The sequence below is a fragment of the Pseudophryne corroboree genome, chromosome 11 (genome assembly GCF_028390025.1).
Source record: "Pseudophryne corroboree isolate aPseCor3 chromosome 11, aPseCor3.hap2, whole genome shotgun sequence".
In the NCBI taxonomy this organism is placed as follows: domain Eukaryota; kingdom Metazoa; phylum Chordata; class Amphibia; order Anura; family Myobatrachidae; genus Pseudophryne; species Pseudophryne corroboree.
In genome coordinates, this window is record NC_086454.1 from 70406275 (window position 1) to 70431527 (window position 25253).

At 48.0% G+C, this 25253-nt stretch overlaps 1 protein-coding gene across 1 annotated transcript in view; it reads right to left on the minus strand.

The window, feature by feature from the left end:
• The window catches only part of CCDC34 (coiled-coil domain containing 34), a 123180-nt gene that overhangs the window by 82714 nt on the left and 15213 nt on the right, over positions 1–25253 (minus strand). Inside the window, exon 3 of the mRNA XM_063944410.1 lies at positions 3378–3510. Within this exon, the coding sequence (XP_063800480.1) occupies positions 3378–3510 (133 nt within the window). The remainder of the gene's footprint in view (positions 1–3377; positions 3511–25253) is intronic.

Consider the following 25253-nt stretch of genomic DNA (forward strand, 5'->3'; position numbering starts at 1 on the left):
TGGCGCACAGCTGCAGTGCTGTGCGTTACCTCAGTGAAGAACGGAGTCTTCTGCCGCCGATTTCGAAGTCTTCTTGCTTCTCATACTCACCCGGCTTCTGTCTTCCGGCTCTGCGAGGGGGACGGCGGCGCGGCTCTGGGATCGGACGACGAGGGTGAGATCCTGTGTACGATCCCTCTGGAGCTAATGGTGTCCAGTAGCCTAAGAAGCAGGACCTAGCTTCAGAGAGTAGGGCTGCTTCTCTCCCCTCTGTCCCACGATGCAGGGAGTCTGTTGCCAGCAGAGCTCCCTGATAATAAAAAAACTAACAAAATACTTTCTCACAGCAAGCTCAGGAGAGCTCACTGAACAGCACCCAGCTCGTCCGGGCACAGATTCAAACTGAGGTCTGGAGGAGGGACATAGAGGGAGGAGCCAGAGCACACCAGAATCTAAATTCTTTCTTAGGGTGCCCATGTCTCCTGCGGAGCCCGTCTATTCCCCATGGTCCTTACGGAGTCCCCAGCATCCACTAGGACGTTAGAGAAAAGGAGGACGCTGTCTGCCGTAATGTGTAAAAAAGGGGGACGCTGTCTGCCGTAATGTGTAAAAAAGGGGGACGCTGTCTGCCGTAATGTGTAAAAAGGGGAACTGGCTGCTGTAATGTGTAAAAAGGGGATGCTGTCTGCAGTAATGTGTAAAAGGGGGCTCTAAATGGTGTAGTGGTGCTACTGTGCAAAGCAATTTGAACAATGGAGACTACTGTGCACCGTATTATGAATTGGTATTATTTTGTGGCCACGCAACTTCCCCATGAAGCCATGCCCCTATATATTTTTTGCGTGCCAACGGCGCGCACTGACCCTATCTTGCATGGGGGGGGGGCGCCAATGCGGTTTCTTGCACACAGCGCTAAAATGCCTAGTTACGGCACTGACTGAATGTGCAACGAATGGGACTCTCCTTTTCTGCATCTTTAGACACAATAATCCCGCTTGGTGTGTTCTTAGGCGCAACCATCGAAACTTACACCTGCGCCATAGTAGATGCAGATCTCCATCAGAGTACGGTCTCCAACGTAAGCAATTAAGGGGTCTATTCATGAAGCAGTGAAAAGTGTGGAGAAGTGAGCCTGTGGAGAAGTTGCCCATGGCAACCAATCAGCATTGAAGAACGATTTAAAATTATGATTGGTTGCCACTGGCTCACTTCTCCACTCTTTTCACTGCTTCATGAATAGACCCCTCAACATCTGAGTTCACAACCAGTTATGCAACACACGTGCAACACTCCCATAACATGCACATCTCAAAGTGTATCTCTGTGCGGAATCAGTATGATTTGCCGTTGGACGGGATGCTGGCGGTTAGAATTCAGACAGCGGCATCCCGTCCATCAGAATCCCGACAGCGCCCTAACCCTCCTCTGCCCCCTACCATAGCCCTCCCTTGTGGGTGCCTAACCCTAGCCCTCCTTTCCCTGCTGCCTAGACCTAAACCTTCCCGCCTGATGTCTAATCCTAACCTCCCCTTCTATGTGCCTAACCCCAACTCTCCTTTCCCTGCTGCCTAGACCTAAACCTTCCCACCTGATGTCTAATCCTAACCTCCCCTTCTATGTGCCTAACCCCAACTCTCCTTTCCCTGCTGCCTAGACCTAAACCTTCCCACCTGATGTCTAATCCTAACCTCCCCTTCTATGTGCCTAACCCCAACTCTCCTTTCCCTGCTGCCTAGACCTAAACCTTCCCACCTGATGTCTAATCCTAACCTCCCCTTCTATGTGCCTAACCCCAACTCTCCTTTCCCTGCTGCCTAGAACTAAACCTTCCCACTTGATGCCTAACTCTAACCTCCCCTCCTATGTGCCTAATGCTAACCCTCCCTCCCCGGTCCCTAACCCTGACCTTCCTGGCCCTGCAGCTTAACCATAACCCGCCTTCTTCTGCCTAAACTTAACGATCGGGATGCCGGCTGTCGGTAATGTGCCGCCAGCATCCCGTGCGATGTCGGTGTCTCGACTCCGGCATCGTCTCCTACTTCGGGATCCCGTCTATCGGGAAGCAACTGCTTTCCCTCTGTGCATCTAACTGACGCTTATCAGAATTCAATGGGGAATTGGAACAGTTTAAACCAACAGGCAGTGAGCAGCTGCATGACCTGGGCAGGAGCACTCAGGCAACTATAAGGAGATCCCTCAAAGGGAGACTACCTCACTTTTGCCTCAGCCTGCACCACACCAGGAAAGTTAGGTTGTAGTGCACACTGTACCAGGAAGTTTAGGATGAAGGTTGGGCAGCTAGAGAGGACTTGGTACTTGGCCTCTGTTGATCTCTTCACGATGCTCTATAAAACTTCTCAATCATTCTATAGCTATAAGACAACTTGAAACCATGCAAAAACGCTCATACACGGAGAAGCAGGTCTGAGAAAATAGCGGAGTCCCAGTGCATTTAATGACAGTGAAGGCACCGCGGCTGTATTCTTGGTAAACGGGATCAGTACTAAATCCCGCTAGACGGGATCCTGGCGGTCGAAATACCGACGCCGGAATCCCGACAGGAGTGGCGAGCGGAACACAGACCCTTGCGGGCACGGTGCCTCGCTACGCTCGACACACTCATTTATTCTCCCTCTATGGGTGTCGTGGACACCCACGGAGGGAGAATATGTCGGGATTGTGCCGGTCAGTATTTCGACCGCCGGGATTCCGTCCAGCGGGATCTTGACCGCATCCCTGGTAAACTCCACTGTAAAATTACACATCACTTCCAAACCCTTCTTGGCACTTAAGTTATTCTTCCACGTTATTTTTAGGTTTTGACTTTTCCCACCTGCCCCCTCTACTCACATTATTACCATTTTACAATTTCGTCAAATCAAGATAAAATAAGAAGTAATACAAATTCATTCAAATTATTTACATTTTTCCTAATGTTGTATTGTTTACAAATTTACATCCTGGACATGTTCTTGTTTGAGTTATCTTGAAATAACAAAATATTGTTTAAAAGAAAAAAAGAAAGAGAGACAGAGACACAGAGAGAGACAGACAGAGACAGAGAGAGATAGAGAGAGAGAGAGACACGGAGAGACAGAGAGAGAGAGAGACACGGAGAGACAGAGAGAGAGAGAGACACGGAGAGACAGAGAGACAGACAGACAGAGAGAGACAGAGAGAGACAGAGAGACAGACATGCGCTGTGGACATTGAATTAACATTACCAAAGATGTGTATTCAACAGCTAAAGCAAATGTTTATACATATATAACAAGCAATCTCACTGGATTCCTATGGTTACGAACCTTCCTACATCTACCATTTATGACTACTAAGCGATACAAGCTGTAAAGACAACAATTATATGCATAAAACAATATACACACACACTCATTTACCTCCGAAATTTTCTTTTGCAGCTCAATGCGACCTTGTCTTTCTTTGCAGAGAAGCCACATTTCCCAGGGAGAGAGCTTCAAATCGGCCAGAGATTGTTCAATCGGCATGCTGTTCTGTCCTTTAGAATGACCCCTGCAAAAAAGCGTGTTGATCACACAATGTATATTACAGTGTCTGTATAAGTCACACTACATATAGGGGCATATTCATTCTCGCGAGTTGTCAACATTTGGACCATTCTGATAGCAACTCCCGGCTAACTAACATGTTATCCTTCACATTGACTCTGCGATAATTGAATTCCCTCCTGTGAGAACATACTGATAAATAACAGATTTTATTTTACTCTCTGTATTACCAATGCTACAGTGAACACTTCAATACAGTGGCTATACAAAAAAATATAGAGTACTGAGTCTGGCATCTAGGAAAAATGGGGAAGTTAGGGGATTTGGGTGCTTCACTATAGATGGTTGCTGCCCCTCACTTGCACTAAAAGGATCTATCCCAAGATTCCTAAGCACAGGGCATTTGGAGGCTCAAGAGCAGTGCAGGAGGCAGCGCTACCTTCCAGGACACTTAAAAATAATGGAATAGTATAGTATTCAGAAAAACATATACTTATCCTGAGAATCAATGCGGACTCTGGAGGGTAAATTTACTAAGATGGGAGTTCTATTTAAAAATGGATGTTGCCCACAGCAATCAATCAGATTCCAGGTATTATCTTCTAGAAGGTGCTAGATTAATGAGAGGTAGAATCGGATTTGTTGCTATGGGCAACATCCTATCTTAAATTGAACTCTCATCTTCGTAAATTTACCCCTGGTTGTCTTTTCTTGGTGTTCTTGTATATGTTTTTTCATAAATACATAAAAATAAAAGAAATGCCACGATATGTAAAGCAGTGGTCTGGGAACAGGGCTAAATTGCCCCAAATGGGGTAAAAATAAGATTTTACTCACCGGTAAATCTATTTCTCGTAGTCCGTAGTGAATGCTGGGGACTCCGTAAGGACCATGGGGAATAGACGGGCTCCGCAGGAGACTGGGCACTCTAAGAAAGATTTAGTACTACTGGTGTGCACTGGCTCCTCCCTCTATGCCCCTCCTCCAGACCTCAGTTAAGGAAACTGTGCCCGGAAGAGCTGACATTACAAGGAAAGGATTTTGGAATCCAGGGTAAGACTCATACCAGCCACACCAATCACACCGTATAACTTGTAATAAACTTACCCAGTTAACAGTATGAACAAACAACAGAGCATCAACCAATGGATGCCAACATAACATAACCCTTTATTAAGCAATAACTATATACACGCATTGCAGAAAGTCCGCACTTGGGACGGGCGCCCAGAATCCACTATGGACTACGAGAAATAGATTTACCGGTGAGTAAAATCTTATTTTCTCTAACGTCCTAGTGGATGCTGGGGACTCCGTAAGGACCATGGGGATTATACCAAAGCTCCCAAACGGGCGGGACAGTGCGGATGACTCTGCAGCACCGAATGGGCAAACACAAGGTCCTCCTCAGCCAGGGTATCAAACTTGTAGAATTTTGCAAATGTGTTTGAACCCGACCAAGTAGCAGCTCGGCAAAGCTGTAATGCCGAGACCCCTCGGGCAGCCGCCCAAGAAGTGCCCACCTTCCTTGTGGAATGGGCTTTCACTGATTTTGGATGCGGCAATCCAGCCGCAGAATGAGCCTGCTGAATCGTGTTACAGATCCAGCGAGCAATAGTTTGCTTTGAAGCAGGAGCACCCAGTTTGTTGGATGAATACAGGATAAACAGCGAGTCAGTCTTCCTGACTCCAGCCGTTCTGGTTACATAAATCTTCAAAGCCCGGACTACGTCAAGCAACTTGGAATCCTCCAAGTCACAAGTAGCCGCAGGCACCACAATAGGTTGGTTCAAATGAAAAGATGACACCACCTTTGGCAGAAATTGCGGACGAGTCCGCAATTCTGCCCTGTCCATCTGGAAAACCAGATAGGGGCTTTTACATGACAAAGCCGCCAATTCTGACACACGCCTAGCCGAAGCTAAGGCCAACAGCATGACCACTTTCCACGTGAGATACTTTAGCTCTACAGACTTAAGTGGCTCAAACCAGTGGGATTTCAGGAAACCCAACACCACGTTAAGATCCCAAGGTGCCACTGGTGGCACAAAAGGGGGCTGAATATGCAGCACTTCCTTAACAAACGTCTGAACCTCAGGCAGTGAAGCCAGTTCTTTTTGAAAGAAAATGGATAGGGCCGAAATCTGGACCTTTATGGACCCTAATTTTAGGCCCATAGTCACTCCTGACTGTAGGAAGTGCAGGAATCGACCCAGCTGGAATTCTTCTGTAGGGCCTTCCTGGCCTCACACCAAGCAACATATTTTCGCCATATACGGTGATAATGCTTTGCTGTCACGTCCTTCCTAGCCTTTATCAGCGTAGGAATAACTTCATCCGGAATGCCTTTTTCCGCTAGGATCCGGCGTTCAACCGCCATGCCGTCAAACGCAGCCACGGTAAGTCTTGGAACAGACAGGGCCCTTGTTGCAACAGGTCCTGTCTGAGAGGCAGAGGCCATGGGTCCTCTGTGAGCATTTCTTGCAGTTCCGGGTACCAAGTCCTTCTTGGCCAATCCGGAACAATGAGTATTGTTCTCACTCCTCTTTTTCTTACAATTCTCAGCAGCTTTGGTATGAGAGGAAGAGGAGGAAGCACATAGACCGACTGGAACACCCACGGTGTTACTAGTGCGTCCACAGCTATCGCCTGAGGGTCCCTTGACCTGGCGCAATACCTTTTTTAGCTTTTTGTTGAGGCGGGACGCCATCATGTCCACCTGTGGCAGTTACCGTCGATTTGCAATCTGCGTGAAGACTTCCTGGTGAAGTCCCCACTCTCCCGGGTGGAGGTCGTGCCTGCTGAGGAAGTCTGCTTCCCAGTTGTCCACTCCCGGAATGAACACTGCTGACAGTGTGCTTACGTGATTCTCCGCCCAGCGAAGAATTCTGGTGGCTTCTACCATCGCCACCCTGCTCCTTGTGCCGCCTTGGCGGTTTACATGAGCTACTGCGGTGATATTGTCTGACTGGATCAGAACCGGTTGGTCGCAAAGCAGGGTCTCCGCTTGACTTAGGGCGTTGTATATGGCCCTTAGTTCCAGGATATTGATGTGAAGGCAAATCTCCTGCCTTGACCACAGCCCTTGGAAATTTCTTCCCTGTGTGACTGCCCCCCACCCTCGGAGGCTTGCATCCGTGGTCACCAGGACCCAGTCCTGAATGCCGAATCTGCGACCTTCGAGAAGGTGAGCACTCTGCAGTCACCACAGGAGAGACACCCTTGCTCTGGGGGATAGGGTGATTAACCGATGCATCCGAAGATGTGATCCGGACCACTTGTCCAGTAAGTCCCATTGGAAGGTATGGAACCTGCCGAAGGGAATGGCCTCGTATAATGCCACCCTCCTTCCCAGGACTCGAGTGCAGTGAAGCACTGACACCTGTTTTAGTTTTAATAGATTCCTGACCAGTGTCATGAGCTCCTGAGCTCTCTCTATCGGGAGATAAAACTTTTTCTGGTCTGTGTCTAGGATCATGCCTAGGAGAGGCAGATGAGCTGTAAGAACCAACTGCGACTTTGGAATATATAGAATCCAGCCGTGTTGCCGTTTCACTTCCGGAAAAAGCGATACGCTGTTCAGCAACTGCTCTCTTGATCTCGCTTTTATGAGGAGATCGTCCAAGTAAGTGATAATAGTGACACCTTGCTTCCGCAGGAGCACCATCATTTCCGCCATTACCTTGGTGAATATTCTCAAGGCCGTGGAGAGACCAAACGGCAACGTTTGAAATTGGTAATGACCATCCCGTACCGCAATTCTGAGGTACGCCTGATGAGGTGGATAAATGGGGACATGAAGGAATGCATCCTTTATGTCCCGAGTCACCATAAAATCTCCCCCTTTCAGGCTTGCAATAACCGCTCTTAGCGATTCCATCTTGAACTTGAACCCTTTCAGGTATATGTTCAGGGATTTTAAATTCAATATGGGTCCGACCGAACCGTCTGGTTTCGGGACTACAACATGGTCGAATAATAACCCCCTCCTTGTTGAAGGAGGGGAACCTTGACCACCACCTGTTGAAGATACAATTTATGAATTGCAGTTAACACTGTTTCCCTCTCGTGGGGGGAAGCCGGCAGGGCCGTCGGTGAGGGGGCATCTTCTCAAAGTCCAGCTTGTATCCCTGAGACACAATATCTATTGCCCAGGGATCTAACAGGGAGTGAACCCACTTGTGGCTGAACTTACTAAGGCGTGCCCCCACCGGGCCTAGCTCCGCCTGTGGAGCCCCAGCGACATGCGGTAGATTTTTGTAGAGGCCGGGGAGGACTTCTGTTCCTGGGAACTAGCTGTGTTGTGCAGCTTCTTTACTCTGCCCCCGCCTCTGGCAAGAAAGGACGCACCTCGGACTTTCTTGTTTCTTTATTCGAAAGGCTGCATTTGATAATGTCGTGCTTTCCTAGGCTGTGCAGGAATATAAGGCAAAATATCAGAATTACCAGCTATAGCTGTGGAGACCAGGTCCGAGAACTCTTCTCCACACAATCCTCAGCCTTCCACATGCCTCTTAAGTCGGCATCATCTGTCCATTGCATATTCTACAGGACACGTCAAGCAGAAATCGACACAGATTTGACTCTAGGACCCAGTATACTCATGTATCTTTGGGCATGTTTAATAGGTATATATATATATATATATATATATATATATATATATATATATATATATATATATATATAACTTAAGACAGCATCTTTAATATATATCTCTATATATATATATACATATAATAAGAATTTACTCACCGGTAATTCTATTTCTCGTAGTCCGTAGTGGATGCTGGGAACTCCGTAAGGAGCATGGGGAATAGACGGGCTCCGCAGGAGACTGGGCACTCTAAAAGAAAGATTAGGTACTATCTGGTGTGCACTGGCTCCTCCCTCTATGCCCCTCCTCCAGACCTCAGTTAGGGAAACTGTGCCCGGAAGAGCTGACACAACAAGGAAAGGATTTGGAATCCAGGGTAAGACTCATACCAGCCACACCAATCACACTGTACAACTTGTGATAACCATACCCAGTTAACAGTATGAACAACAACTGAGCCTCATTTAACGAATGGCTCATAACAATAACCCTTTAGTTAAGCAATAACTATATACATGTATTGCAGAGAGTCCGCACTTGGGACGGGCGCCCAGCATCCACTACGGACCACGAGAAATAGAATTACCGGTGAGTAAATTCTTATTTTCTCTGACGTCCTAGTGGATGCTGGGAACTCCGTAAGGACCATGGGGATTATACCAAAGCTCCCAAACGGGCGGGAGAGTGCGGATGACTCTGCAGCACCGCATGAGCAAACTCAAGGTCCTCCTCAGCCAGGGTATCAAACTTGTAGAACTTAGCAAACTTGTTTGACCCCGACCAAGTAGCAGCTCGGCAAAGCTGTAAAGCCGAGACCCCTCGGGCAGCCGCCTAAGAAGAGCCCACCTTCCTTGTGGAATGGGCTTTCACCGATTTTGGATGCGGCAATCCAGCCGCAGAGTGAACCCGCTGAATCGTGCTATAGATCCAGCGAGCAATAGTCTGCTTCGAAGCAGGAGCGCCAACCTTGTTGGCTGCATACAGAATAAACAGCGAGACAGACTTTCTGACTCCCGCCGTTCTGGAAACATAAATTTTCAAAGCCCGGACTACGTCCAGCAACTTGGAATCCTCCAAGTCCCGAGTAGCCGCAGGCACCACAATAGGCTGGTTCAAATGAAACGATGATACCACCCTAGGGAGAAATTGGGGACGAGTCCTCAATTCTGCCCTGTCCATATGGAAGATCAGATAAGGGCTTTTACATGACAAAACCGCCAATTCTGACACACGCCTAGCCGAAGCTAAGGCCAATAGCATGACCACTTTCCACGTGAGATATTTTAGCTCCACGGTCTGAAGTGGCTCAAACCAGTGGAATTTCAGGAAATCCAACACAACTTTAAGATCCCAAGGTGCCACCGGTGGCACAAAAGGAGGCTGAATATGCAGCACCCCCGGAACAACGTCTGAACTTCAGGCAGTGAAGCCAGTTCTTTTGAGAGAAAATGGATAGGGCCGAAATCTTGACCTTTATGGATCCTAATTTTAGGCCCATAGTCACTCCTGACTGTAGGAAGTGCAGGAATCGACCCCGCTGGAATTCCTCTGTAGGGCCTTCCCGGCCTCACACCAAGCAACCTATTTTCGCTATATAAAGTGAAAAAGTCTTGCTGTCACGTCTTTCCTAGCCTTTATCAGCGTAGGAATAACTGCATCCGGAATGCCCTTTTCCGCTATGATCCGGCGTTCAACCGCCATGCCGTCAAATGCAGCCGCGGTAAGTCTTGGAACAGACAGGGCCCCTGTTGCAACATGTCCTGTCTGAGAGGCAGAAGCCCGGAGTCCTCTGAGAGCATTTCTTGCAGCTCCGGGTACAGAGTCCTTCTTGGCCCATTCAGAGCAAAGAATATTGTTCTCACTCCTCCTTTTATTACAATTCTCAGCCCTTGGGTATGAGAGGAAGAGGAGGGAATACATAGACCGACTGGAACACCCATGGTGTTACTAGTGCGACCACAGCTATCACCTGAGGGTCCCTTGACCCGGCTTAAAACCTTTTTTAGCTTTTTATTGAGGTGGGACGCCATCTAGTCCACCTGAGGCAGTTCCCATCAATTTGCAAACTGCGTGAAGACTTCCTGATGAAGTCCCCACTTTCCCGGGTGGAGGTCGTGCCTGCTGAGGAAGTCTGCTTCCCAGTTGTCCACTCCCGGAATGAACACTGCTGACAGTGCGCTTACTTGATTCTCCGCCCAGCGAAGAATTCTGGTGGCTTCTACCCTCGCCACCCTGCTCCTTGTGCCACCTTGGCGGTTTACATGAACCCCTGCGGTCTGACTGGATCAGAACCGGTTGGTCGCGAAGCAGGATCTCCGCTTGACTTAGGGCGTTGTATATGGCCCTTAGTTCCAGGATATTGATGTGAAGGCAAGTCTGTTGACTTGACCACAGACCTTGGAAATTTCTTCCCTGTGTAACTGCCCCCCACCCTCGGAGGCTTGCATCCGTGGTCACCAGGATCCAGTCCTGAATGCCGAATCTGCGGCCCTCGAGAAGGTGAGCACTCTGCAGCCACCACAGGAGAGACACCCTGGCCCTGGGGGATAGGGTGATTAACCGATGCATCTGAAGAGGTGATCCGGACCACTTGTCCAGTAAGTCCCATTGGAAGGTCCTCGCATGGAACCTGCCTAAGGGGATGGCCTCGTATGATGCCACCATCCTTCCCAGGACTCGAGTGCAGTGATGCACTGACACCTGTTTTGGTTTTAATAGATTCCTGACCAGTGTCATGAGCTCCTGAGCTCTCTCTATCGGGAGATAAACCCTTTTCTGGTCTGTGTCTAGGATCGTGCCTAGGAGAGGCAGATGAGCTGTAGGAACCAACTGCGACTTTGGAATATATAGAATCCAGCCGTGTTGCCGTTACACTTCCAGAGAAAGTGATACGCTGTTCAGCAACTGCCCTCTTGATCTCGCTTGTATGAGGAGATCGTCCAAGTACGTGATAATAGTGACACCTTGCTTCCACAGGAGCACAATCATATCCGCCATTACCTTGGTTATGACAATCCCGTACCGCAATTCTGAGGTACGCCTAATGAGGTGGATAAATGGGGACATGAAGGAATGCATCCCTTATGACCCGATTCACGATAAAGTCTCCCTCTTTTTAGGCTTGCCCTGATCGCTCTTAGCGATTCCATCTTGAACTTGAACCTTCTCAGGTATATGTTCAGGGATTTTTAATTCAATATGGGTCTGACCGAACCGTCTGGTTTCGGGATTACAACATGGTCGAATAATAACACCCTCTTGTTGAAGGAGGGGACCCTTGACCACCACCTGTTAAAGATACAATTTTTGAATTGCAGTTAACACTGGCTCCCCCTCTTGGGGGGAAGCCCGCAGGGCCGTCGGTGAGGGGGCATCTTCTCACAGTCCAGCTTGTATCCCTGAGACACAATATCTATTGCCCAGGGACCTAACAGGGAGTGAACCCACTTGTGGCTGAACTTACGAAGGCGTGTCCCCACCGGGCCTAGCTCCGCCTGTGGAGCCCCAGCGGCATAGGTGGATTTTTGTAGGGGCCGGGGAGGACTTCTGTTCCTGGGAACTAGCTGTGTTGATCCCGGCTCTGACAAGAAAGGACGCACCTCAGACTTTCTTGTTTCTTTATTCGAAAGGCTGCATTTAATAATGTTGTGCTTTCTTAGGCTGTGCAGGAATATAAGGCAAACTAGCAGAATTACCAGCTAGAGATCGACATAGCTTTGACTCTAGGACCCAGTGTCTTCTGGCTCTGCAAGGGGGACGGCGGCGCGGCTCCGGGAACGGACGATCGAGGTCAGGCCCTGTGTTCGAACCCTCTGGAGCTAATGGTGTCCAGTAGCCTAAGAAGCACAAGCTAGCTGCAAGCAGGTAGGTTTGCTTCTCTCCCCTCAGTCCCACGTAGCAGTGAGTCTGTTGCCAGCAGATCTCACTGAAAATAAAAAACCTAACAAATACTTTCTTTCTAGCAAGCTCAGGAGAGCCCACTAGGAGCACCCAGCTCTGGCCGGGCACAGATTCTAACTGAGGTCTGGAGGAGGGGCATAGAGGGAGGAGCCAGTGCACACCAGATAGTACCTAATCTTTCTTATAGAGTGCCCAGTCTCCTGCGGAGCCCGTCTATTCCCCATGGTCCTTACGGAGTTCCCAGCATCCACTAGGACGTCAGAGAAATATATATATATCTATATGCATACTAGGGTCTCAATCTCTGCTGATAAGGTACCTGTCCACGCTGCCACAGCGCTATAAACCCATGCCGACACAATCGCCGGTCTGAGTAGTATACTAGAATGTGCACGCTATCTGCAGGATCCCTGAGAATAGCTAGTGCTACCTTCTGTGCAAACGGGACACCCTAGGGGAAGATTCCCATCACATCCTGGCCCTAGTAGGGAAAGGATACTGCTTGAGAATTTTTTGTGGGAAGCTACAGTCTCTTGTCTGGAGATTCCCGCTCTTTTTCCTCATGAGAGGAGGGAAATTTACCTCAGCTTTCTTCCCCTTAAACATGTGTACCCTTGTGTCAGGGACAAATGAGTCATCAGTGATATGCAAATCATCTTTTATTACAATAATCATATATTGAATACCTTTCAGCCATCTTGGCTGTAACTTTGCATTATCGTAGTCGACACTGGAGTCAAACTCCGTGTCGATATCAGTGTTTATTATTTTGGATAGTGAGCATTGTGAGACTCTGAAGGTCTCTATGACATAGGGACAGACAAGGGTAGATTTCCTGTCTGTTCTCTAATCTTTTGTGCAATAAATTCACCTCAGCTCTTACACATATCCAAACAGGTGTCGGCGTTGTCGACGGAGACACCCTCTCACACACATATTTGCTCTATCTCCTCCTTAGGGGAGCCTTTTACCTCAGACATGTCGACACACACGTACAGACACACCACACACACAGGGGATGCTCTATTTGAAGACAGTTCCCCCACAAGGCCCTTTGGAGAGACAGAGAGAGAGTATGCCAGCACACACCCCAGCGCTATATGACCCAGGAATCACACAGTAACTTAGTGTTAACACAGTAGCTGCTGTATAGATTGTTTTTACGCCAAATTTATGTGCCCCCCCTCTCTTTTTCACCCTCTCTATCGTGCTTCTGCAGGGGAGAGCCTGGGGAGCTTCCTCTCAGCGGAGCTGTGGAGAGAAAATGGCGCTGGTGAGTGCTGAGGAAGAAGGCCCCGCCCCCTCAGCGGCGGGCTTCTCCCGCGATTTTGTGTAAAATTAATGGCGGGGGCTCATGCATATAACAGTGTCCAACTGTATATATGCTGCTTTTGCCAGGAGGTACTTAATTGCTGCCCAGGGCGCCCCCCCTTGCGCCCTGCACCCTACAGTGACCGGAGTGTGTGGGTGTAATGCGGGAGCAATGGCGCACAGCTGCAGTGCTGTGCGCTACCTCATGTGAAGACAGGAGTCTTCTGCCGCCGATTTCGATGTCTTCTTGCTTCTGCCGGCTTCTGTCTTCTGGCTCTGCGAGGGGGACGGCGGCGCGGCTCCGGGAACGGACGACCAAGGTTAAGATCCTGTGTTCGAACCCTCTGGAGCTAATGGTGTCCAGTAGCCTAAGAAGCGCAACCTAGCCGCAGTTAGTAGGTTTGCTTCTCTCCCCTCAGTCCCTCGTAGCAGAGAGTCTGTTGCCAGCAGAAGCTCTCTGAAAATAAAAAACCTAACTAAAATACTTTCTTATTAGCAAGCTCAGGAGAGCCCACTAAAAGCACCCAGCTCTGGCCGGGCACAGATTCTAACTGACGTCTGGAGGAGGGGCATAGAGGGAGGAGCCAGTGCACACCAGTAGTACTAAATCTTTCTTAGAGTGCCCAGTCTCCTGCGGAGCCCGTCTATTCCCCATGGTCCTTACGGAGTCCCCAGCATCCACTAGGACGCTAGAGAAAATGAAATTCCTGGGGGTAATGGACGGTCGAGCTGCCGAGACACAGCCCCATCCAGTACCGGCCAGCTCGCGATGTGACGTGCTGACGTCACACCGCACTCCCTGCGCTGTGCTCCTGGCCGCGATGTGACACGCTGACACCGCGCTCCCTCATGCCCACCCGTCCTACGCTGTCCTGTCCTCCCGCCCGTGGCCCGCCAACCCACACACAGAACTTGAAGTGAAGTGTTCTGTGGCTGACCGCTGACGGAGTTCCGCAAGATCAGACAGTGGCCCACATAACAGTGGGAAATTCCCACTGACATTACTGAGGTGAGGATGTGACAATCTGTCTCCTAAAAGCCGTGTCCACCCCCCCCTTCCATCTTTCTTACATTCATTCTGGTGTCTTGGTGAAAAAGTGTTAATTAACCAATTCATTGCAAAAAAAATAATTAGCGAAAATAAAAATGTATATATATATATATATATATATATATATATATATATATATATATATTTCTCTAACGTCCTAAGTGGATGCTGGGGACTCCGTAAGGACCATGGGGAATAGCGGCTCCGCAGGAGACTGGGCACATCTAAAGAAAGCTTTAGGACTAACTGGTGTGCACTGGCTCCTCCCCCTATGACCCTCCTCCAAGCCTCAGTTAGATTTCTGTGCCCGACGAGAAGGGTGCACACTAGGGGCTCTCCTGAGCTTCTTAGTGAAAGTTTTAGTTTAGGTTTGTTATTTTCAGTGAGACCTGCTGGCAACAGGCTCACTGCATCGAGGGACTAAGGGGAGAAGAAGCGAACTCACCTGCGTGCAGAGTGGATTGGGCTTCTTGGCTACTGGACATTAGCTCCAGAGGGACGATCACAGGTCCAGCCTGGATGGGTCCCGGAGCCGCGCCGCCGGCCCCCTTACAGAGCCAGAAGAGCGAAGAGGTCCGGAAAAATCGGCGGCAGAAGACGTTCCTGTCTTCAATAAGGTAGCGCACAGCACTGCAGCTGTGCGCCATTGCTCTCAGCACACTTCATACTCCGGTCACTGAGGGTGCAGGGCGCTGGGGGGGGCGCCCTGAGACGCAATAAAACATGACAGAAATACCTTACATGGCAAAAAATACATCACATATAGCTCCTGGGCTATATGGATGCATTTAACCCCTGCCAGAATATACAAAAAACCGGGAGATAAGGCCGCCGTAAAGGGGGCGGAGCCTATCTCCTCAGCACACTGGCGCCATTTTCCCTCACAGCTCAGTTGGAGGGAAGCTCCCTGCTCTTCCCTGCAGTCACTACACTACAGAAAAAAGAGAGGGGGGCACTAATTAGGCGCAGTATAAATAATACAGCAGCTATAAAGGGGAAAACACTTATATAAGGTTATCCCTGCATATATATAGCGCTCTGGTGTGTGCTGGCAAACTCTCCCTCTGTCTCCCCAAAGGGCTAGTGGGGTCCTGTCCTCTATCAGAGCATTCCCTGTGTGTGTGCTGTGTGTCGGTACGTTTGTGTCGACATGTATGAGGAGAAAAATGATGTGGAGACGGAGCAGAGTGTCTGTAACAGTGATGTCACCCCCTAGGGGGTCGACACCTGAGTGGATGTACTGTTGAAAATTACGTGACAGTGTCAGCTCTGTATAAAAAAAAACAGTGGTTGACATAAGACAGCCGGCTACTCAGCTTGTGCCTGTCCAGGCGTCTCATAGGCCGTCAGGGGCTCTAAAGCGGCCGTTACCTCAGATGGCAGATACAGACGCCGACACGGATACTGACTCCTGTGTCGACGGTGAAGAGACAACCGTGATTTCCAGTAGGGCCACACGTTACATGATTGAGACAATGGAAAATGTTTTTATACATTTCCGATAATACGAGTACCACCAAAAAGGGGTATTATGTTCTGTGAGGGAAAAACTACCTGTAGTTTTCCTGAATCTGAGAAATAAAATGAGGTGTGTGATGATGTGTGGGTTTCCCCCCCCCCGATAACAAATTTCTTAAAAAGTATTGGCTGCATACCCTTTCCCGCCAGAGGTTAGGGTGCGTTGGGAAACACCCCCTAGGGGTGATAAGGCGCTCACACGCTTGTAAGAACAAGGGCTCTACCCTCTCATGAGATGGCCGCCCTTAAGGATCCTGCTGATAGAAAGCAGGAGGGTATCCAAAAAGGTATTTACACACATACTGGTGTTATACTGCGACCAGCTATCGCCTCAGCCTGGAGGTGCAGTGCTGGGTTGGCATGGTCGGATTCCCTGACTGCAAATATTGATATCCTAGATAAGGATAGTATATTATTGCCTATAGAGCATTTAAAAGATGCATTTCTATATATGCATGATGCACAGCGGAATAATTGCCGACTGGCATCAAGTATAAGTGCGTTGTCCAAGTCTACCAGTAAAATGGTCAGGTGATGCGGATTCCAAACGGCATTTGGAAGTATTGCCTTTGAAAGGGGACATTTGGGGTCGGTCTTTTAGACCTGGTGGCCACGGCAACAGCTGGGAAATCCACGTTTGTACCCCAGGTCGCCTCTCAAAATAAGACGCCGTATTATCAGGCGCAGTCCTTTTTTGGCAAGCGGACAAAAGGTTCCTCTTTTCTGCTCGTGACAGAGGGAGAGGAAAAAGGCTGTAGAGATCAGCCAGTTCCCAGGAACAGAAACCCTTTCCCGCCTCTGCCAAGCCCTCAGTATGACGCTAGGGCTTTACAAGCTCAGGCACGGTGGGGGCCCGTTCTCAATTAATTTCAGTGCGCAGTGGGCTCACTCGCAAGTAGACCCCTGGATCCTTCAGGTAATATCTCAGGGGTACATATTGGAATTCGAGACGTCTCCCCCTCGCCGTTTCCAAAAGTCGGCTTTACCGACGTCTCCCTCTGACAGGGAGGCAGTTTTGGAAGCCATTCACAAGCTGTATTCCCAGCAGGTGATAATCGAGGTACCCCTCCTGCAACAGGGAACGGGGTATTATTCCACACTATTGTGGTACCGAAGCCAGACGGCTCGGTGAGACCGATTCTAAATCTAAAATCTAAAATCTTTGAACACTTACATACAGAGGTTCAAATTCAAGATTGAGTCACTCAGAGCAGTGATTGCGAACCTGGAAGAAGGGGACTACATGATGTCTCGGGACATCAAGGATGCTTACCTTCATGTCAAAATTTACCCTTCTCACCAAGGGTACCTCAGGTTATGGTACAGAACTGTCACTATCAGTTCAGACGCTGCCGTAGGGATGGTCCACGGCACCCCGGGTCTTTACCAAGGTAATGGACGAAATGATATCCCTTCGAAGGAAGGGAATTTTAGTTATCCCTTACTTGGACGATTCCCTGATACGGGTAAGATCCAGGGAACAGTTGGAGGTCGGTGTAGCACTATCTCAGGTAGTGTTGCGGCAGCACGATTGGATTCTCAATATTCCAAAATCGCAGCTGGTTCCGACGACTTGTCTTCTGTTTCCTAGGGATGATCCTGGACATAGTCCAGAAAAAAGGTGTTTCTCCCGGAAGGGAAAGCCAGGGAGTTATCCGAGCTAATCAGGAACCTCCTAAAACCGAACCAAGTCTCAGTGCATCAATGCACAAGGGTTCTGGGTAAAAATGGTGCTTTCCTACGAAGCAATCCCATTCGTTAGATTCCACGCAAGAACTTTCCAGTGGAACCTACTGGACAAATGGTCCGGGTCGCATTTTCAGATGCATCAGCGGATAACCCTGTCGCCAAGGACAAGGGTATCCATCCTGTAGTGGTTGCAGAGTGCTCATCTTCTAGAGGGCCGCAGATTCGGCATTCAGGACTGGGTCCTGGTGACCACGGATGCCAGCCTGCGAGGCTGGGGAGCAGTCACACAGGGAAGGAATATCCAGGGCTTAGGGTCAAGCCTGGATACATCACTTCACATAAATATCCTGAAGCTAAGGGCCATTTACAATGCTCTAAGCTTAGCGAGACCTCTGCTTCAAGGTCAGCCGGTGTTGATCCAGTCGGACAACATCATGGCAGTCACCCACGTAAACAGACAGGGTGGCACAAGAAACAGGAGGGCAATGGCAGAAGCTGCAAGGATTCTTCGCTGGGCGGAAAATCATGTAATAGCACTGTCAACAGTATTCATTCCGGGAGTGGACAACTGGGAAGCAGACTTCCTCAGCACGACCTCCACCCGGGAGAGTGGGGACTTCACCCAGAAGTCGTCCACATGATTAAAAAACTCGACAGGTATTGCGCCAGGTCAAGAGACCCTCAGGCAATAGTTGTAGACGCTCTGGTAACACAGTGGGTGTACCAGTCAGTGTATGTGTTCCCTCCTCTGCCTCTCATACCCAAGGTACTGAGATTGATAAGATGGAGAGGAGAAAGCACTATATTCGTGGCTCCGGATTGGCCAAGAAGGACTTGGTAACCGGAACTTCAAGAGAGGCTCACGGAGGATCCGTGGCCTCTCCCTCTAAGAAGGGACCTGCTCCAGCAAGGACCCTGTCTGTTCCAAGACTTACCGCGGCTGCGTTTGACGGCATGGCGGTTGAACACCGGATCCTGAAGGAAAAAAGGCATTCCGGATGAAGTCATCCCTATCCTGATCAAAAGCCAGGAAGGATGTAACCGCAAAAACATTATCACCGCAATTGGCGAAAATATGTTGCGTAGTGCGAGGCCAGTAAGGCCCGACGGAGGAAATTCAACTGGGTCGATTCCTACATTTCCTGCAAACAGGAGAGTCTATGGGCCTGAAATTGGGGTCCATTAAGGTTCAGATTTCGGCCCTGTCAATTTTCTTCCAAAAAAGAACTAGCTTCAGTCCCTGAAGTTTAGACGTTTGTAAAAGGGGTACTGCATATACAGCCTCCTTTTGTGCCTCCAGTGGCAATTTGGGATCTCAAGGTAGTTTGGGTTCCAAAAGTCACATTGGTTTGAACCACTTAAATCTGTGGAGTTAAAATATCTCACATGGAAAGTGGTCATGCTGTTGGCCCTGGCCTGGGCCAGGCGCGTGTCAGAATTGGCGGCTTTATCCTGTAAAAGCCCTTATCTGATTTTCCATTCGGACAGGGGGAATTGAGTACTCGTCCTCAGTTTCTCCCTAAGGTGGTTCCAGCGTTTTCACCTGAACCAACCTATTGTGGTGCCTGCGGCTACTAGGGACTTGGAGGAATCCAAGTTGCTGGATGTTGTCAGGGCCCTGAAAATATGTTTCCAGGACGGCTGGAGTCAGGAAATCTGACTCGCTGTTTATCCTGTATGCACCCAACATGCTGGGTGCTCCTGCTTCTAAGCAGACTATTGCTCGTTGGATTTGTAGTACAATTCAGCTTGCACATTCTGTGGCAGGCCTGCCACAGCTAAAATCTGTAAAAGCCCGTTCCACAAGGAAAGTGGGCTCATCTTGGGCGGCTGCCCGAGGGGTCTCTGCTTTACAACTTTGCCGAGCAGCTACTTGGTCAGGGGCAAACATGTTTGCTAAATTCTACAAATTTGATACCCTGGCTGAGGAGGACCTGGAGTTCTCTCATTCGGTGCTGCAGAGTCATCCGCACTCTCCGCCCGTTTGGGAGCTTTGGTATAATCCCCATGGTCCTTACGGAGTCCCCAGCATCCACTTAGGACGTTAGAGAAAATAAGAATTTACTTACCGATAATTCTATTTCTCATAGTCCGTAGTGGATGCTGGGCGCCCATCCCAAGTGCGGATTGTCTGCAATACTTGTACATAGTTATTGTTACAAAAATCGGGTTATTATTGTTGGGAGCCATCTTTTCAGAGGCTCCTACGTTGTCATACTGTTAACTGGGTTCAGATCACAAGTTATACGTTGTGATTGGTGTGGCTGGTATGAGTCTTACCCGGGATTCAAAATCCTTCCTTATTGTGTACGCTCGTCCGGGCACAGTATCCTAACTGAGGCTTGGAGGAGGGTCATAGGGGGAGGAGCCAGTGCACACCAGTTAGTCCTAAAGCTTTCTTTAGATGTGCCCAGTCTCCTGCGGAGCCGCTATTCCCCATGGTCCTTACGGAGTCCCCAGCATCCACTACGGACTATGAGAAATAGAATTATCGGTAAGTAAATTCTTATTATATATATATATATATATATATATATATACACACACATACACATATACATACATACATATACACACACACACACACACACACACACACACAGTATCTCAGAAATTCCATATAAACATGTGCGGAACGGGTCCTGCGGTCGCGGCATACATATGCGAACGCCTCTGCCCAATTAATAGGCAGAGGCGTTCACAGGAAGGGAAGGGATGGGGCCGGCATTAGGGAAAACGGGGCGTGACACCCCCTTTTTCCAGGAGTGGCAAGGCCAAGGACTGTGTCACGAGACGCAGTTTCCTTGGGATCAGTACTTAATCCTGCTGGACGAGATCCCGGCGGTCGAAATACCGACGCCGGAATCCCGACCGCACAATCCCGACAGGGGTGGCGAGCGGAACGCAGCCCCTTGCGGGCTCGCTTCGCTCGCCACCCTGCGGGCACAGTGCCTCGCTACGCTCGGCACACTATTATATTCTCCCTCTATGGGTTTCGTGGACACCCACGGAGGGAGAATATGTCGGGATTGTGGCGGTCGGGATTCCGGCGTCGGTATTTCGACCGCCGGGATCCCGTCCAGCGGGATGTTGACCGCCTCCCGTTTCCTTGGCCCCGCAAGCCTCACTGCGATTGCAAGGTTGAGTAAGCTGAAGCGAACCAATGGTCACGATGTTCAGCTAATATGCGATCACATCGCAAATGCAGGGAGGAAGTGGTATGCACCTCCTCCTGCATTTGCATTGCTAAGGACTGCGAGCAGCTTTGCATTTGCAATCCTTAATGAAAGAACAGGAGGAAAAAAAAAAGAATATGTTATAAGGTGCACTAAAGGTTTAAAATTTAACTTTTATTTATTCCATTAAAAAATTGGTAACATGTTGTATTATCTCATATCTTGAGAATTGACTATGGGGGTAATTCCAAGTTGATCGCAGCAGGATTTTTGTTAGCAGTTGGGCAAAACCATGTGCACTGCAGGGGAGGAAGATATAACATGTGCAGAGAGAGTTAAGGCCCATACACACTTGACGATAAAATGAACGACGTTGTTCATTTCAGCCCTCATCAACGACGTCGCTCATTATATCGTCAAGTGTGTATGCATCCGACGACCACCGATGCGCGGCCCCGCGGGACGTTAACGACCCTCGCTTATCTGTGGAGCATGTATGCTTAATTTCCACTATGGTCGTTACTGACCAGAGACGTCGTTGAATGTGTATGGTGTGAAAGACCAACGACCAACGACCAAGCCACTGTTCACCAGCCCTGTTCCCAGCTCATTATTTTAATAAACTGTTCAGCTTGGATGCTTCAACGATGAATGGTCTTTGGTCTTTCGTCTTTGGTCTTTCGTCTTTCGTCTTTGGTAGTTTGTATGCTCATGTCGTTTGCTCAGCTGTTCAAGGGAAGTTCAAGGGAAGTCGTTAACGACGTGTGCATAGTCAAGTGTGTATGGGCCTTTAGATTTGGGTGTGGTGTGTTCAATCTGCAATCTAAATTGCAGTGTAAAAATAAAGAAGCCAGTATTTACCCTGCACAGAAACAATATAACCCACCCAAATCTAACTCTCTCTGCACATGTTATATCTGCCTCCCCTGCAGTGCACATGGTTTTGCCCAACTGCGATCAACTCACAATTACCCCCTATATGCGAAATATCTAAAAAAAAAAAAAAAAAACATATATAGAAATAATGTGAAAGTATGACAACACTGAATTACAGAAATAAAAATAAAGATTATTAAAAAAGAGCTGAGTGTCTTTTTAGTGTCTGACCTCTTAGATCATTATATTAATATAGATTGATGATACTATGTATCAATCCTTAATGAAACAGGACGTAAACGCTACCTCCATCCGATAATATGTGGTGTACTACTACAGAACAGCACCAATAAGAAATATCATAATTATCTCACTATATTGAAGCAAGCAAAAATACCGTTATACAAGTTAATCCAAGCTCAGAAAGTTCCAGTGCACTCCATCTATTCACCAGTGAAATTGAGATATTAGTTCATACAGGGGGACATGTACTAAGCAGTGATAAAAGTGGAGAAGTGAGCCAGTGGAGAAGTGGCCCATGGCAACCAATCAGCATTGATGTAACATTTATAATTTGCATACTATAAAAGTATACAGAGCAGCTGATTGGTTGCCATGGGCAACTTCTCCACTGGCTCACTTCTCCGCTTTTATCACTGCTTAGTACATGTCCCCCACATCTGTTATGGATTTTTTTACACATTGTGGCATTTTTTTTTTTTATGCATTTATGAAAAAACATGCACAAATACGGACAAGCTTACCAAGAAAAGGACAACCAGAATAGGCGTTGATTATTAGGATAAGTATATGTTTTTTAATTTGAGGATCTATACTGTTCCATTATTTTTAAGTGACCCGGAAGGTAGCGCCACCTCCTGCACTGCGCTTGAACCTCCAAATACCCTGAGTCTGGCATGTCTTCTGTAAATTCTGCAGATACGTCCAATGCTCAATTGACTCCTGGGACAAAACAAGGGGGTTCGGTATGAATTACCGGCGGCTGAATTATCGGCGGCTGGGATGCTGGCCGTCAGTATACCGACAGCGGCATCCTGGCCACCAGCATGCCGGCAGCGGGGCGATCGCTAGAAAGGTTATATTCTTCCTCTAAGGGTGTCGTGGACTCCCACAGAAGGAGAATAGCCTGTGGCGGCGGTATTCCGGCGGCGGGATTTCACCGCTAGTCGGTATCCAGACTAGCGGCATTTTAACCGCTTCCCAAACAAGGGGTGCACAAATGCATTTAGATTTTTGAATGCAGGGTAAATACTGCGGTTACATATAGTGAACAAGTACTGAACAGTTTTATTTTTACACTGAAATGTGACCTAAGCTAGGACACGTCTTCCCTATTTAAGATCTCCCCGCACATTTTAAATTGGCCCCAAATACAGTGCTACATGGACTTACAAATGTGCAAATTGCTCCTAACTTTAAATTAGCCCTTTATTGGTTATAGTGTGGCCTGTTGTTGGTATCATCTGCCTGATGTTAATTAACCAGCTATAGGGGCTCATATATGCTGAGCACAGGTGGTCATTCCGAGTTGATCGCACGTAGCAACTTTTTGCTGCTCGTGCGATCAACTTGACGCCGCCGCTGGGTGAAATGAGCGGCCCCCCGTCTCCCCCCGCACGCTCAGCACACATCTCTCCCGCATCGGCCCGTCTATATGGGCCCTAAGATGCCTGTAATGTTAGAGAAGTTTTACTTTTATTGTTCTGTAATTTTATTTGTTTTAGTAAACATTTATTGTACTGTATAAAGGATAAGTGAACAATGCTATGAATACTGCATGATTACAGTTATTTAATGCAATCATTTCAATATCTATAGGCTGCTAGATGCGACTTATGTTCTGAGGAAGCTGCCGATTTGATCTAAAGGCAGAGAAACGCGTAAACCTTTTTAAACTTTTTATTACAAGCCGGCATTTCATTTATTTCATCATACGAGGAGATGAATATGGTTTACATGTCCTGAAAGTAAACCGATATCCGAGGAGAGAGCGGCACTGGGAACTGCATTTGCCGTGCGGCTCACGTGCAGTGCGAAGCCCGACATTACAGCACAGAGGGAATGAGTTACGAGACGGCTGCAGGAGAGACGAGCGCTTGAAGCAGCGCCGGCAGCTTAGTCCGGGAGCGAGCGGCACTGGGAGCAACACTTGACGTGCGGCTCACGTGTAGCGTGGAGCCTGACACCATAGCACAGAGGGATCGAGCTACGAGACGGCTGCGGGAGAGACGAGCGCTTGAAGCAGCGCCGGCAGCTTAGTCCGGGAGCGGTGCACAGCCCAACATAGAAAACGAGGTGAGCACTGCATTATACACCTCGCTCCAATGGAAATACTGCTGACAAGCTCCCTCATTTTTAACTAAATAACTATCTTTTCAAGAAAAAGAAAAAAAACTGTGCCCCTCCTATGTTACAGTGATTAAGAAACTGTCATACAGTGTACCTCACTGGGCAAGCCAATATTAATTCTGGGCATCTTACAAAACAGCTTTGAATTAAATATACCCACTTGATTTCCAGATATGTCCGCATATAAAGGAACTGCTGCCAGCAGACGGGAAGAGTGATTACAATTACAAAATTGGGCACACGCATTGGTGTAACAAATCATTAGCACCTGGATACGTGTTTATTCTAAAGGACATTTTGTACCGTAGCTCTGTTATAGATTTTTAGATACAGTAATTTATCTGTTTTTAAGTGTTTATTTTCAGGATTGTACAAATAATGAAATATTTTTGATTATACTTACCGGCCGGTATTAATATAAATAATCATTTTTATTGCTTAAATAAATTAAAAACTATATACATTGTTATACTGTGTGTTTATTAATAATATTTCTATATCAGCGCCTCTATCTTTTTCCATTCGTGGAAAAAACTTTTTCAGTTTTTTTGCTATATTGTGGGAGGAGCATACCCACTACAGAGGCTGCAGATATTTAAATATGATCAGCTAGCGCTGGGTGATTTTCTTTATTATTTGCTATAAATAATCATGCAATGAAACAGGGAAATTTCAATAGGAAAGACAAAAGTAAATAATAAGAATTTACTCACCGGTAATTCTATTTCTCGTAGTCCGTAGTGGATGCTGGGAACTCCGTAAGGACCATGGGGAATAGACGGGCTCCGCAGGAGACTGGACACTTTAAAAGAAAGATTAGGTACTATCTGGTGTGCACTGGCTCCTCCCTCTATGCCCCTCTTCCAGACCTCAGTTAGGGAAACTGTGCCCGGAAGAGCGGACACAACAAGGAAAGGATTTGGAATCCAGGGTAAGACTCATACCAGCCACACCAATCACACTGTACAACTCGTGATAACTATACCCAGTTAACAGTATGAACAATAACTGAGCCTCCTTTTACGGATGGCTCATAACAATAACCGTTTAGTGAAGCAATAACTATATACACGTATTGCAGAAAGTCCGCACTTGGGACGGGCGCCCAGCATCCACTACGGACTACGAGAAATAGAATTACCGGTGAGTAATTTCTTATTTTCTCTGACGTCCTAGTGGATGCTGGGAACTTCGTAAGGACCATGGGGATTATACCAAAGCTCCCAAACGGGCGGGAGAGTGCGGATGACTCTGCAGCA